Source organism: Platichthys flesus, chromosome 7 (genome assembly GCF_949316205.1).
Source record: "Platichthys flesus chromosome 7, fPlaFle2.1, whole genome shotgun sequence".
Lineage (NCBI taxonomy): Eukaryota > Metazoa > Chordata > Actinopteri > Pleuronectiformes > Pleuronectidae > Platichthys > Platichthys flesus.
Window position 1 is genome coordinate 27,680,844 of NC_084951.1, and position 12,408 is coordinate 27,693,251.

Consider the following 12,408-nt stretch of genomic DNA (forward strand, 5'->3'; position numbering starts at 1 on the left):
TGTGACTGACACTGGGACTGAGTGAACTGGTCAATCAGAGGAGAAATGGACATGAATAACTCCAGGAAGCAGTGAGCTCATAATTCATCTTTATTAGTGTTTGTGTTGCAGTGGATTGTTTCAGACTCGTTCTCTTTACATTCAAACTGGAATCAGAACTCGTGTCCAGTCACAGAATCATCTTCAGAACTAATATCACTGGTTTAAGAAGATCAAGATGAGACCAGTTTCTTTAGATGAAGGGTTTCAGGAAATCTCTGAATGGGAATTATCTCAATTGATTAAAGTAAATTTAAATAAAAAAAAAATCAATCATTTTATTTGTAGATCCCATATTCACCAATACCTGGTTTGTCTCCTCGTCTTTAACCAGGTGAGACGTCCTCTGTTCTTCAACCAGAGTCAAACTACTGAAACCTTTAACAGGTGAGAAGGTAGAGACCTCAGAGACATGTGAGGACACGTCTCCAGGACGGACACTAGTCAATAGATGTCCCATGTCACAGAGGACATCAGAGAGATCAGAGTCTTTACAGCTTTGATCAGAATAAACACTTTGAACAGAACTGAAGATCAATGAGCTGATGGATTATTGTCAGTCGAGTCTCTGAGGAGAAATATGATCCATCAATCAGACCTGTTGTGATCCCACTCAGGTCTGATTACGTTGAGACAGTTACAGTAGAAAATGAGGATTTACAGGATCTATTAAAATAATCTGATGTGTCTGTGACGTCAGTGAGTTCACACAGGATCTGAAAAAGAACAGACGTCAGAGTCACTCACACGTGGAGATATCTCAGAGTTGATCATCAGTGTTTAACAGTCGGTCTCTCACATTGACACGTGTAGGACACCTCCAGGTATTTGACGGTACCGAAACACGGATCTCCAAACACCGAGTTCTCTGCTCTGATCCTGCAGCTGCTCCTCCCGTTACAGCTGTGGACACAGGGATGTTAACATCTGTTCTCAAGTCAGATCTAAGACGAGGGTTCAATCTAAATCAGTGCACGACTCCACCTCTCAGCCACTGTCCTCGTGGGACTTGAGCAGAGGACATCTCGGAGCTGGGACTCAGTGCGCCGGTAGGAACACGTGGTCCGGTCTCGACGTCCATAATCAGCTCCGTACACAAATATGACCTGTCCGTCCTCTGACAGGGACGAGGACATGAAGGAGACAAGGAGACAAGGAGAGAGGCCACACACATTTGACAATTAATAGACATAGATATAGTAATAGTAAAATAGCAGCTGCTTTTCATGTCCTTGCTCTAAAAGCGATGAATTAAATGTCACACACGTTCATACACACTCATACAGAGAAATAACATTTAATATCATAAAACATAGAAACCGTGATCTCACCACAGTTTAGTTCTGCCTCAGAATGCTCACAGATGTTGAGGTGAACTGTGGAAGTCACATGACTCAGGTTAGATTCTCACAGCCTCAGACGCTCGGGACATTGGAAACAACATTATTATAAATTATACTTTATATTATATTTATTTGGATAAACTCCTTGAGATGCACCGTCTCATATTCAAGATATTTCACAATCACTACAAAACATAAAACTAAATAAAATCCTCCAAATAGCAGCAGAGCACACACGTGAATGAGTCATGGGTCATGTGACAGGCGTGTCCCTGACCTGCTGGGAGACAGGTGTAGTTGGTCTCCAGGTATTTAAAGGTGCCGGCGCAGGGATCAGAAGTTCTGACATCATCTAAGTTCAGTTCACACACTCTCTTCCCATCACACCTACAGGAAACACACACAGAAGACAACACACACAGAAGACAACACACACAGAAGACAACATTTATCTTCACTCTCCTCTGTACTGATCCTGATGACCTCAGCTGCTGCACATCTGGATCAGACATGGATAACTCATTATGATAGAGAACAGAGCGTCACAGCAGCACACCTGGTCCTCAGGAGGTCAAAGGTCCCGGGCAGGGAGCAGGCCGTGTTGAGGAGCTGCTGTGGAGGACGTCCCTCGCTGCACGTCTGTCTGTCTGTGCGTCCATACAGAGCGTCCTGCACACTGATCACTCCGCTGTCTGTCCACGAGGAGACAGAGACAAACCACCTGAATTATTATATTAACATGTAAATGACTCGTTTTCATCTGCAGCTTGATGGTAAAAGGATGGGACCAATAAGAAAGGCCCGGAGTCATGTGACTGAGACATTCAGATTCAGAAGACATTAATGTGAGTGAGGACAGAACGTGTTCGTACCACAGCTCAGACGCTGGACGTCCGAACAGGAGAGGACTCGCTCTGAGGACACTTCTGAAAGACAGACGAGAGAGTATGAGCTGAAAAGTGCCAGAGTACTTCTCTATGTAATAGATTACATTCAGTCCGATGTAGTTACCTGTGGTCATGAGCGACCATGTTGCTGCGAGCACTGAAAAACATCAAACACATGAAACTGAACCTTTTAATTTACTTTCCTTAAAAAACAAAGATGTTAAACGATCATTTAATGATTCAGGACCAGAAAATAAACCAAAGATTTACCAAAGTGTCATTTTACATCTGTCACCAACTTAATTTAAAGTAAGTTTATTAGATTCAAAACTTCTCCTGAGCGACAGCAGCAACTCATTATCTCTGTTGAGCTCAGATTCCAAAGAACAGAAAGAAGAACTGTCAATAAACTGTGAAAACAGAATGTGAAAAATATCATCCAGGAATGAAGATAAAATAAAATGTATAACTCTGCTGTGCTGTCAATCATCACGTCTCTAATAACTGATTCAAACCGAACGGATCAGAAACTGGTCGGTCACTGGTTCTACTTGTTTCAAGGTTTTTGATTCACAGCGACTCTGGGACCAGTTAGTGAATCTGACTCAGAATCTGTTCTTTAATTTGATCTTTTTAAAGTTCAGATAAAAGTCACAAGTGGTTTAACGCTGAGTTTAAACGTTTCAAACACTCTGTTAATTATGTGACTGAAAGAACAATAACTGACAAAATGAAACTTGATGTGAAATCAACTAAATCTAAATCGTATTATTCAGAATCAAGTCTCCAGTTGAGCTCCAGGAAACTTCTGTCTCTATCAATAAAGTAAAAACAGAAGTTCTAAACTGACAGAAATGACAGAAACCCAGTGGACCCACTGGACCCAGTGGACCCAGTGGGTCCAGTGGTTTGTGTTGGTTCGTACTCACACAATGAGCTGCTGAGGTGGAGCATGTTTCAGGAGCAGGTGAACTCTCCCACTGACTCACCTGTATTTATTCCACTGGTTCCACTGGCAAAGTTAAACATTGACCTGGATGACTAACGTTCAGCTGCGATAAAACTGAATCTGATAAAAAACAATAAACTTCTGATCCAAGTTTACCAGAAGGAAAAACATAAAAAAATAAATTCACAAAACTGACGGGAAGAAAGTTTCAGAGAACTTCCTCTTCCCTCAAGAGATGGAGCTGAAGAGATGGAGCTGAAGAGATGGAGCTGAAGAGATGGAGCTGAAGAGATGGAGCTGAAGAGATGGAGCTGAAGAGATGGAGCTGAAGAGATGGAGCTGAAGAACGGAGGTGTGGTTCCTGTTCACACATTCTGGACAAATCCTGACGTCTCAGCTTGTTTTCATTTCATCAAATAACTGATTCAATCCAAACTGATAAGAAACATCTTTGATAAGAAGCTGAAACGACAGAAACATCTTTGACAAACATTTATTTAACGTCTCCTTTGGTCCGTTCTATCGTTCTGACCAGCTTCACACACACACACACACACACACACACACACACACACACACACACACACACACACACACACACACACAGTTGTACAGCTAGCCAACCCTAACCCTTTTGTATTTTATCTTATCTAATCTTTAATTGTATTGGAGCAGAACTTTTCAGAAGCAGGAAATGAAGGATTCTTAAAGTAGTTTAATGTTCTCAGTTAAATGTCAGTTGTGTTGTGATTCTCCTTGTTGACTTGTTGACTGATTTATGAATATCGAGAGAAATTAATTATATTTTCATCAGTCTGCAGTAGGGTTAGGGTTGAGTAGTGTTTGGTGAATTTATTCTATATTTGTACTCTCTCTGTGTACTTCACTTCCAGTACTCTAATCACTGAGAAGTAGAATTGTTAAAAGTGTTTAGTTTAGAAGCAGCAGTGTGTAACTGGTTCAAACAGAATTAAGTAACAAAATATGGTTTTGATAAATCAGTGTATAGTTTTTAAAGAGTGTTTTATTTTTCAAAGGATCTGATGTGCTCTGCTGATTGGTGAATTGTTTTGACCGTGTTTTAAAAATCGTTCTTAAGCAATCGAGACAAACAGTAATCAAAGTGTTTCCTTGTTCCTGGTGCTTGTCCTGATTTGTGTTGTTGACTCAGGCTCCACCCACTTAATCCCCAGGTCCAATATAACCTAACGCTCATAATGTGAATTATGAAAAGCTTCCTGCTCTCGGTCATTTATTCATCCTGCGTCCAATCATAAAGCATGTTTCCTCTTTTATGAGTTAGTTCAATAATTACAAGTTGTTTGTTGTTGAAGAGTTTATTCTTTACGGATATTTGATTGTGACTTTCTGTTGAACTTATAGATGAAAATGTTTTGTTTTCATGATCTGAGTTATTTTCGCTGCGTGTGTTTCGTTGTCTCTCAGTTGTTTGGACTTTGAGTTTGTTACTGGTTGAGTTTGTTACTGGTTGAGTTTGTTACTGGTTGACCTTGTAACTGGTCCTGTTTGACTCCTCGTGAAGCTTCTGGTCTTGTCTCACACGTCTCCTCGTCTCCTGCGTCTCTGGGTTTATTCGTCTGAGTTCATATCTTTTGTTTCCTGTGGATCCTTCGTCTCCTTCGTCTCCTTCGTCTCCTGACCTCCTTCATCAGAGTGAAGTTCACAGCTGGTTTTATTTCAGCTGAAATCACGATTCACACATTCAAGTGATTTTCACTTCTCAAACTTCTCCCTCTGAGAATATTACTATATCACTGGTGAATAACTTTATTTATCAAATGATTCAATCAAAGCGTTGGAGGAGATAAACCCGGAAGTATGATCGCTGTGACCTGACCTGAGCCTCAGGGCTGCTGTGATTGGTCGACCCCGCTGAGAGTCAGCCTATGGGGAGATGGTCTGTTCCCTGAACCTTAGCACGATTGGTCAGATTAGAAAGGGGGCGGTGCCCATACGTTCTTGGATCCTGTGAACAAATATGTGTAAAGTGACAGAGCTCTCACTCTGACTGTTTTTCAGATACAGGTCCGCATGATAATACATATTTGAACATAGTAAGAAGGTAAATGAGAGTCATTCCGGTTACATCCACTTTATTTTAACACTTTATTAAACTCATTAAATTATACATGTTGTAGGTAAATAATTATGTTAATAATATGAACCATTAGACTGTGATCTTATTTATTTCCATTCCAAAAAGCTACAATGTACTGTATATATAAATATACACATTTAAATTAAACGAAACAATAACTGTAAGTGTTACAAAGTTAGAAACTAAATCTAAAAAGAAATAAGGTTGAAAACGATCATTATTTCCTTAAAGACATTATTGGTTATTCCCACAATTGTATTCTAATAATGCACTAGCTTTAATAGAATCAACTAGTTTCATTTAAAACAATGTGTTATTTATTATTTTACATGAAAATGATGAAACAAGTTCAACCAGCTGTCAATAACCGGTCATTGTTGTGCTCATTATAATATCCAACTCTTGACTCCTCTCTCCAGCATAAACGATCTTTGTTCTGACGTCAGCTTCTTCTCTCCAGATCCAACATGGCGAACATCCGGTGTGTGAAGGTGAGTCCGCTGCACACACACGCTCCACGCACACGCTTCACGCACATGCTGCACGCAGATAATACGTGAGTTAGAGTAGTAACGAGCGCCTGCGTTGATTCACGCGTTCACGTGCTTTTTAATCACAGAAGTTCAGACTTGTCGAACACAGTCACAGCGCCCCCTACCTGCAGCTGCTCACCAAGTCACCTCATCTCCTTTCCTAACACGATTCCTCCGCCTAGGTTCAAGGAAAGATGAGAAGGAGAAGATGCAAGGAGTTAGGAAAGGAGAAACTGTGAGGAGTCAGGAAAGGAGACGTTGTAAGGAGTCAGGAAAGGAGACGTTGTTAAGGAGTCAGGAAAGTAGAAACTGTAAGGAGTCAGGAAAGGAGAAGCTGTGAGGAGTCAGGAGAGGAGACGTAAGGAGACGATGTAAGGAGTTAGGAAAGGAGAAGCTGTGAGGAGTCAGGAAAGGAGAAGGTGTGAGGAGTCAGAAAAGGAGAAGCTGTGAGGAGTCAGGAAAGGAGACGATGTAAGGAGTTAGAAAAGGAGACGTAAGGAGAAGCTGTGAGGAGTCAGGAAAGGAGACGTAAGGAGACGATGTAAGGAGCTAGGAAAGGAGAAGCTGTGAGGAGTCAGGAAAGGAGACGCTGTAAGGAGTCAGGAAAGGAGACGCTGTAAGGAGTTAGGAAAGGAGAAGCTGTGAGGAGTCAGGAAAGGAGAAGCTGTGAGGAGTCAGGAAAGGAGACGCTGTAAGGAGTCAGGAAAGGAGAAGCTGTGAGGAGTCAGGAGAGGAGACGTAAGGAGACGATGTAAGGAGTTAGGAAAGGAGAAGCTGTGAGGAGTCAGGAAAGGAGAAGGTGTGAGGAGTCAGAAAAGGAGAAGCTGTGAGGAGTCAGGAAAGGAGACGATGTAAGGAGTTAGGAAAGGAGACGCTGTAAGGAGGGCTAGGATGCACAGACGTCCAGTTATAATAAAGTTTCAGTTTAAAGAGGAAACTTTAAATCATCAGAGCGAGTGTTGATTCTCTCTCTCTCTCCTGCCCCCCCCCTCCCGTCCCCCTCTCGTCCCTGTGGTCCAGGGGATGGTGGGCCTGGTGACCGGCGGGGCCTCCGGTCTGGGCCGAGCCACCGTGGAGCGCCTGCTGCAGTGCGGGGCGTCCGCCGTGGTCCTGGACCTGCCGTCCTCCGATGGACACGCTCTGGCCCAGAGTCTGGGGGATCGGTGTGTCTTCGCTCCAGCAGACGTGAGTCATGTGGTTCAACAGAGACAAATGTGTCCTCGTCCTCTTCAAGCTGCTCAGACCAGGATCTGAGTGACAGGTAGCTTAACACGTACAGGGAAACTGTTTGTGACTAAATAATAAAAGTTTTAAAGAAATAATATTAACATGAGAAAGTAACAAATAATTTGACTTGTGATATTTGAGAAGATGTTTCACTGACCGACAGAAATAAAACAAGAACAGACACCTTTCTTTTTGTTCTGTTAGTTTAATTAATTTTATTTATTAAAAAAAACTCTGATTCAATAGAAAGTTAAAAAGCTGCGGCTGGAGCCTGAGGTGTAATGCATCCTCCGCTCAGTAGGTGGCGCTCTCACATCATCCAGCACTGAAAACAGCACAGCTTCCTGTTGGCAGGTTCACGTCTGTGGTCACAGGTGTTTTCAGACCTTGTCCCCAGCTCTCCACAGAGGACATTACCCAGAGTTCATTGCAGGGGTTTGTCCCTGTGGCTGCAGGTGACCTCCGAGGCCGAGGTGCAGGCGGCCGTGTCTCTGGCCAGAGAGAAGTTTGGGAAACTGGATTTGGCCGTTAACTGTGCCGGCATCGCTGTGGCGGTGAAGACGTACAACTTTAAGAAGGCGTGTCCTCACAGCCTGGAGGACTTCCAGCGTGTCATCAACGTACGTAGCACGAAGCCGAGTCAGTCCCGTGTCCTCCGGCGCTGCTGTGACACGTGTCCTTCTCTGCAGGTGAACATCGCAGGAACCTTCAACGTGATCCGTCTGGCCGTCGGCGAGATGGGGAAGAACGAGCCGGACGCCGACGGCCACCGCGGCTGCATCATCAACACGGCCAGCGTGGCAGCGTTTGATGGACAGGTGAGTTCAAAACACCATAACCACCATAACCACCATAAACATCATAACCACCATAACCACCATAAACACCATAATCACCATAAACACCATAACCACCATAACCACCATAACCACCATAAACACCATAAACACCATAACCCTAACCATAAACACCATAAACACCATAAACACCATAACCACCATAAACATCATAACCACCATAACCACCATAAACATCATAACCACCATAAACAACATAACCACCATAAACACCATAAACAACATAAACACCATAAACAACATAACCACCATAAATCTGTATCAAAGATGTTCTATAACAACAAGAGTTTGTTTTAAATAGTTACCAAAGTAAAGTTAAACAGTTAATTGTTCATACAACAGTTGCTAGAGTTGAATAATGATGAAAGTTAAGTATTAATGATTAATAACATTCATTAATAATGAGAGTGTTTGATGTGCAGGTCGGTCAAGCAGCGTACTCAGCGTCTAAAGGAGGAATCGTGGGGATGACGCTGCCCATCGCTCGAGACCTGGCACCGATGGGCATCCGGGTCATAACCATCGCCCCGGGTTAGTTAACATACACCTGGTTAGTTAACATACACCTGGTTAGTTAACATACACCTGGTTAGTTAACATACACCTGGTTAGTTAACGTACAGCTGGTTAGTTAACATACACCTGGTTAGTTAATAAACACCTGGTTAGTTAACGTACACCTGGTTAGTTAACATACACCTGGTTAGTTAAAATACACCTGGTTAGTTAACATACAGCTGGTTAGTTAACATACACCTGGTTAGTTAATAAACACCTGGTTAGTTAAAATACACCTGGTTAGTTAACATACACCTGGTTAGTTAACGTACAGCTGGTTAGTTAACATACACCTGGTTAGTTAATAAACACCTGGTTAGTTAACGTACACCTGGTTAGTTAATAAACACCTGGTTAGTTAACGTACACCTGGTTAGTTAACATACACCTGGTTAGTTAACATACAGCTGGTTAGTTAACATACAGCTGGTTAGTTAATAAACACCTGGTTAGCTAACATACACCTGGTTAGTTAACATTCAGCTTGTTAGTTAACCTACAGCTGGTTAGTTAATAAACACCTGGTTAGCTAACATACACCTGGTTAGTTAACATACAGCTGGTTAGTTAATAAACACCTGGTTAGTTAGCATGCAGCTGGTTAGTTAATAAACACCTGGTTAGCTAACATACACCTGGTTAGTTAACGTACAGCTGGTTAGTTAACTTACAGCTGGTTAGTTAATAAACATCTGGTTAGTTAACATACACCTGGTTAGTTAACATTCAGCTGGTTAGTTAACCTACAGCTGGTTAGTTAACATACAGCTGGTTAGCTAACATACAGCTGGTTAGTTAACATACAGCTGGTTAGTTAACATACACCTGGTTAGTTAACATACAGTTGGTTAGTTAATAAACACCTGGTTGGCTAACATACACCTGGTTAGTTAACATTCAGCTTGTTAGTTAACCTACAGCTGGTTAGTTAATAAACACCTGGTTAGCTAACATACACCTGGTTAGTTAATATACACCTGGTTAGTTAACATACACCTGGTTAGTTAACATACAGCTGGTTAGTTAACATACACCTGGTTAGTTAACGTACACCTGGTTAGTTAACATACAGCTGGTTAGTTAACATACACCTGGTTAGTTAAAATACACCTGGTTAGTTAACATACAGCTGGTTAGTTAACATACACCTGGTTAGTTAATAAACACCTGGTTAGTTAAAATACACCTGGTTAGTTAACATACACCTGGTTAGTTAACGTACAGCTGGTTAGTTAACATACACCTGGTTAGTTAATAAACACCTGGTTAGTTAACGTACACCTGGTTAGTTAACATACACCTGGTTAGTTAACATACACCTGGTTAGTTAATATACAGCTGGTTAGTTAACATACACCTGGTTAGTTAACGTACACCTGGTTAGTTAACATACACCTGGTTAGTTAACATACAGCTGGTTAGTTAACATACAGCTGGTTAGTTAATAAACACCTGGTTAGTTAACATTCAGCTTGTTAGTTAACCTACAGCTGGTTAGTTAATAAACACCTGGTTAGCTAACATACACCTGGTTAGTTAACATACAGCTGGTTAGTTAATAAACACCTGGTTAGTTAGCATGCAGCTGGTTAGTTAATAAACACCTGGTTAGCTAACATACACCTGGTTAGTTAACGTACAGCTGGTTAGTTAACTTACAGCTGGTTAGTTAATAAACATCTGGTTAGTTAACATACACCTGGTTAGTTAACATTCAGCTGGTTAGTTAACCTACAGCTGGTTAGTTAACATACAGCTGGTTAGCTAACATACAGCTGGTTAGTTAACATACAGCTGGTTAGTTAACATACAGCTGGTTAGTTAACATACACCTGGTTAGTTAACATACAGTTGGTTAGTTAATAAACACCTGGTTGGCTAACATACACCTGGTTAGTTAACATTCAGCTTGTTAGTTAACCTACAGCTGGTTAGTTAATAAACACCTGGTTAGCTAACATACACCTGGTTAGTTAATATACAGCTGGTTAGTTAATATACAGCTGGTTAGTTAATAAACACCTGGTTAGTTAGCATGCAGCTGGTTACTTAATAAACACCTGGTTAGCTAACATAAACCTGGTTAGTTAACGTACAGCTGGTTAGTTAACATACACCTGGTTAGTTAACGTACAGCTGGTTAGTTAACCTACAGCTGGTTAGTTAATAAACATCTGGTTAGTTAACATACACCTGGTTAGTTAATAAACACCTGGTTAGCTAACATACACCTGGTTAGTTAACATTCAGCTGGTTAGTTAACATTCAGCTGGTTAGTTAACATACAGCTGGTTAGCTAACATACACCTGGTTAGTTAACTTACACCTGGTAAGTTAACGTACAGCTGGTTAGTTAACATACAGCTGGTTAGTTAACATACACCTGGTTAGTTAACATGCAGCTGGTTAGTTAACAAACACCTGGTTAGCTAACATACAACTGGTTAGTTAACGCACAGCTGGTTAGTTAATATACAGCTGGTTAGTTAATAAACACCTGGTTAGTTAATAAACACCTGGTTAGCTAACATACACCTGGTTAGCTAACATACACCTGGTTAGTTAACGTACAGCTGGTTAGTTAACGTACAGCTGGTAAGTTAACGTACAGCTGGTTAGTTAATAAACACCTGGTTAGTAAGCATGCAGCTGGTTATTTAATAAACACCTGGTTAGCTAACATACACCTGGTTAGTTAACGTACAACTGGTTAGTTAACGTACAACTGGTTAGTTAACGTACAGCTGGTTAGTTAATATACAGCTGGTTAGTTAATAAACACCTGGCTAGTTAACATGCAGCTGGTTAGTTAATAAACACCTGGTTGGCTAACATACGCCTGGTTAGTTAACGTACAGCTGGTTAGTTAATATACAGCTGGTTAGTTAATAAACACCTGGTTAGCTAACATACACCTGGTTAGTTAACGTACAGCTGGTTAGTTAACATACAGCTGGTTATTTAATATACACCTGGTTAGTTAACATACACCTGGTTAGTTAACATACAGCTGGTCAGTTAACATACACATGGTTAGTTGACCTTCACCTGGTCAGTTGACCTTTTCACCTAGTCTGTTGACCTTCACCTGGTCAGTGGACCTTCACCTGGTCAGTTAACATACAGCTGGTCAGTAGACCTTTTCACCTGGTCCGTTGACCTTCACCTGGTCAGTTAACATACAGCTGGTCAGTTGACCTTTTCACCTGGTCCGTTGACCTTCACCTGGTCAGTTGACCTTTTCACCTGGTCAGTTGACCTTGACCTGGTCAGTTGACCTTTTCACCTGGTCTTTTGACCTTCACCTGGTCCGTTGACCTTCACCTGGTCAATTAACATACAGCTGGTCAGTTGACATTTTTCACCTGGTCTTTTGACCTTCACCTGGTCTGTTGACCTTTTCACCTGGTCTTTTGACCTCCACCTGGTCAGTTGACCTTCACCTGGTCAGTTGACCTCCACCTGGTCAGTTGGTGGTGTCCCTCATGTCCCCTCCTCTGGTCCTGCAGGTCTGTTCTCCACGCCCCTCCTCGCTGGTCTTCCAGAGAAGGTGCGCTCGTTCCTCGCCCGTCAGGTGCCCTTCCCCTCGCGCCTGGGAGACCCCGCGGAGTTTGCCCACCTGGTGACATCACTGGCTGAGAACCCCATGATTAACGGCGAGGTCATCAGACTGGACGGAGCCATTCGCATGCAGCCCTGAGAGAGAGTGTGAGTGAGTGTGTGAGTGTGTGAGTGTGTGAGTGAGTGTGTGTGTGTGTTGTACTTTATGTTGTTTTCTAATCTGATTTGAAATTAAACGGATTTGTTCACTTGATTCTTTGTTCTTTTTTCTAAGTGTGTTTTGCTCAGAATCTTTAAAATCATAACACACACATTCTTTCGTTGAACTTGGGACA

At 41.9% G+C, this 12,408-nt stretch overlaps 2 protein-coding genes across 2 annotated transcripts; one reads left to right on the forward strand and one right to left on the reverse strand.

Moving 5' to 3' along the window:
- Positions 1 to 72: 72 nt before the first annotated feature.
- LOC133956422 (L-rhamnose-binding lectin SML-like) lies at positions 73 to 3,272 on the reverse strand. Its single transcript, XM_062391442.1, has 9 exons — positions 3,199 to 3,272; positions 2,394 to 2,426; positions 2,255 to 2,308; positions 1,939 to 2,074; positions 1,660 to 1,769; positions 1,371 to 1,415; positions 1,024 to 1,156; positions 839 to 942; positions 73 to 755 (listed from the first exon to the last, which is right to left on the reverse strand). The coding sequence occupies exons 1-9, from the start codon at positions 3,221 to 3,223 to the stop codon at positions 745 to 747; spliced, it is 651 nt and encodes a 216-aa protein (XP_062247426.1). The 5' UTR covers positions 3,224 to 3,272; the 3' UTR covers positions 73 to 744.
- Positions 3,273 to 5,748: 2,476 nt separating this feature from the next.
- On the forward strand, positions 5,749 to 12,326 carry hsd17b10 (hydroxysteroid (17-beta) dehydrogenase 10). Its single transcript, XM_062391431.1, has 6 exons — positions 5,749 to 5,828; positions 6,891 to 7,055; positions 7,553 to 7,717; positions 7,787 to 7,915; positions 8,377 to 8,485; positions 12,022 to 12,326. The coding sequence occupies exons 1-6, from the start codon at positions 5,805 to 5,807 to the stop codon at positions 12,210 to 12,212; spliced, it is 783 nt and encodes a 260-aa protein (XP_062247415.1). The 5' UTR covers positions 5,749 to 5,804; the 3' UTR covers positions 12,213 to 12,326.
- The last annotated feature ends 82 nt before the right edge of the window (positions 12,327 to 12,408 follow it).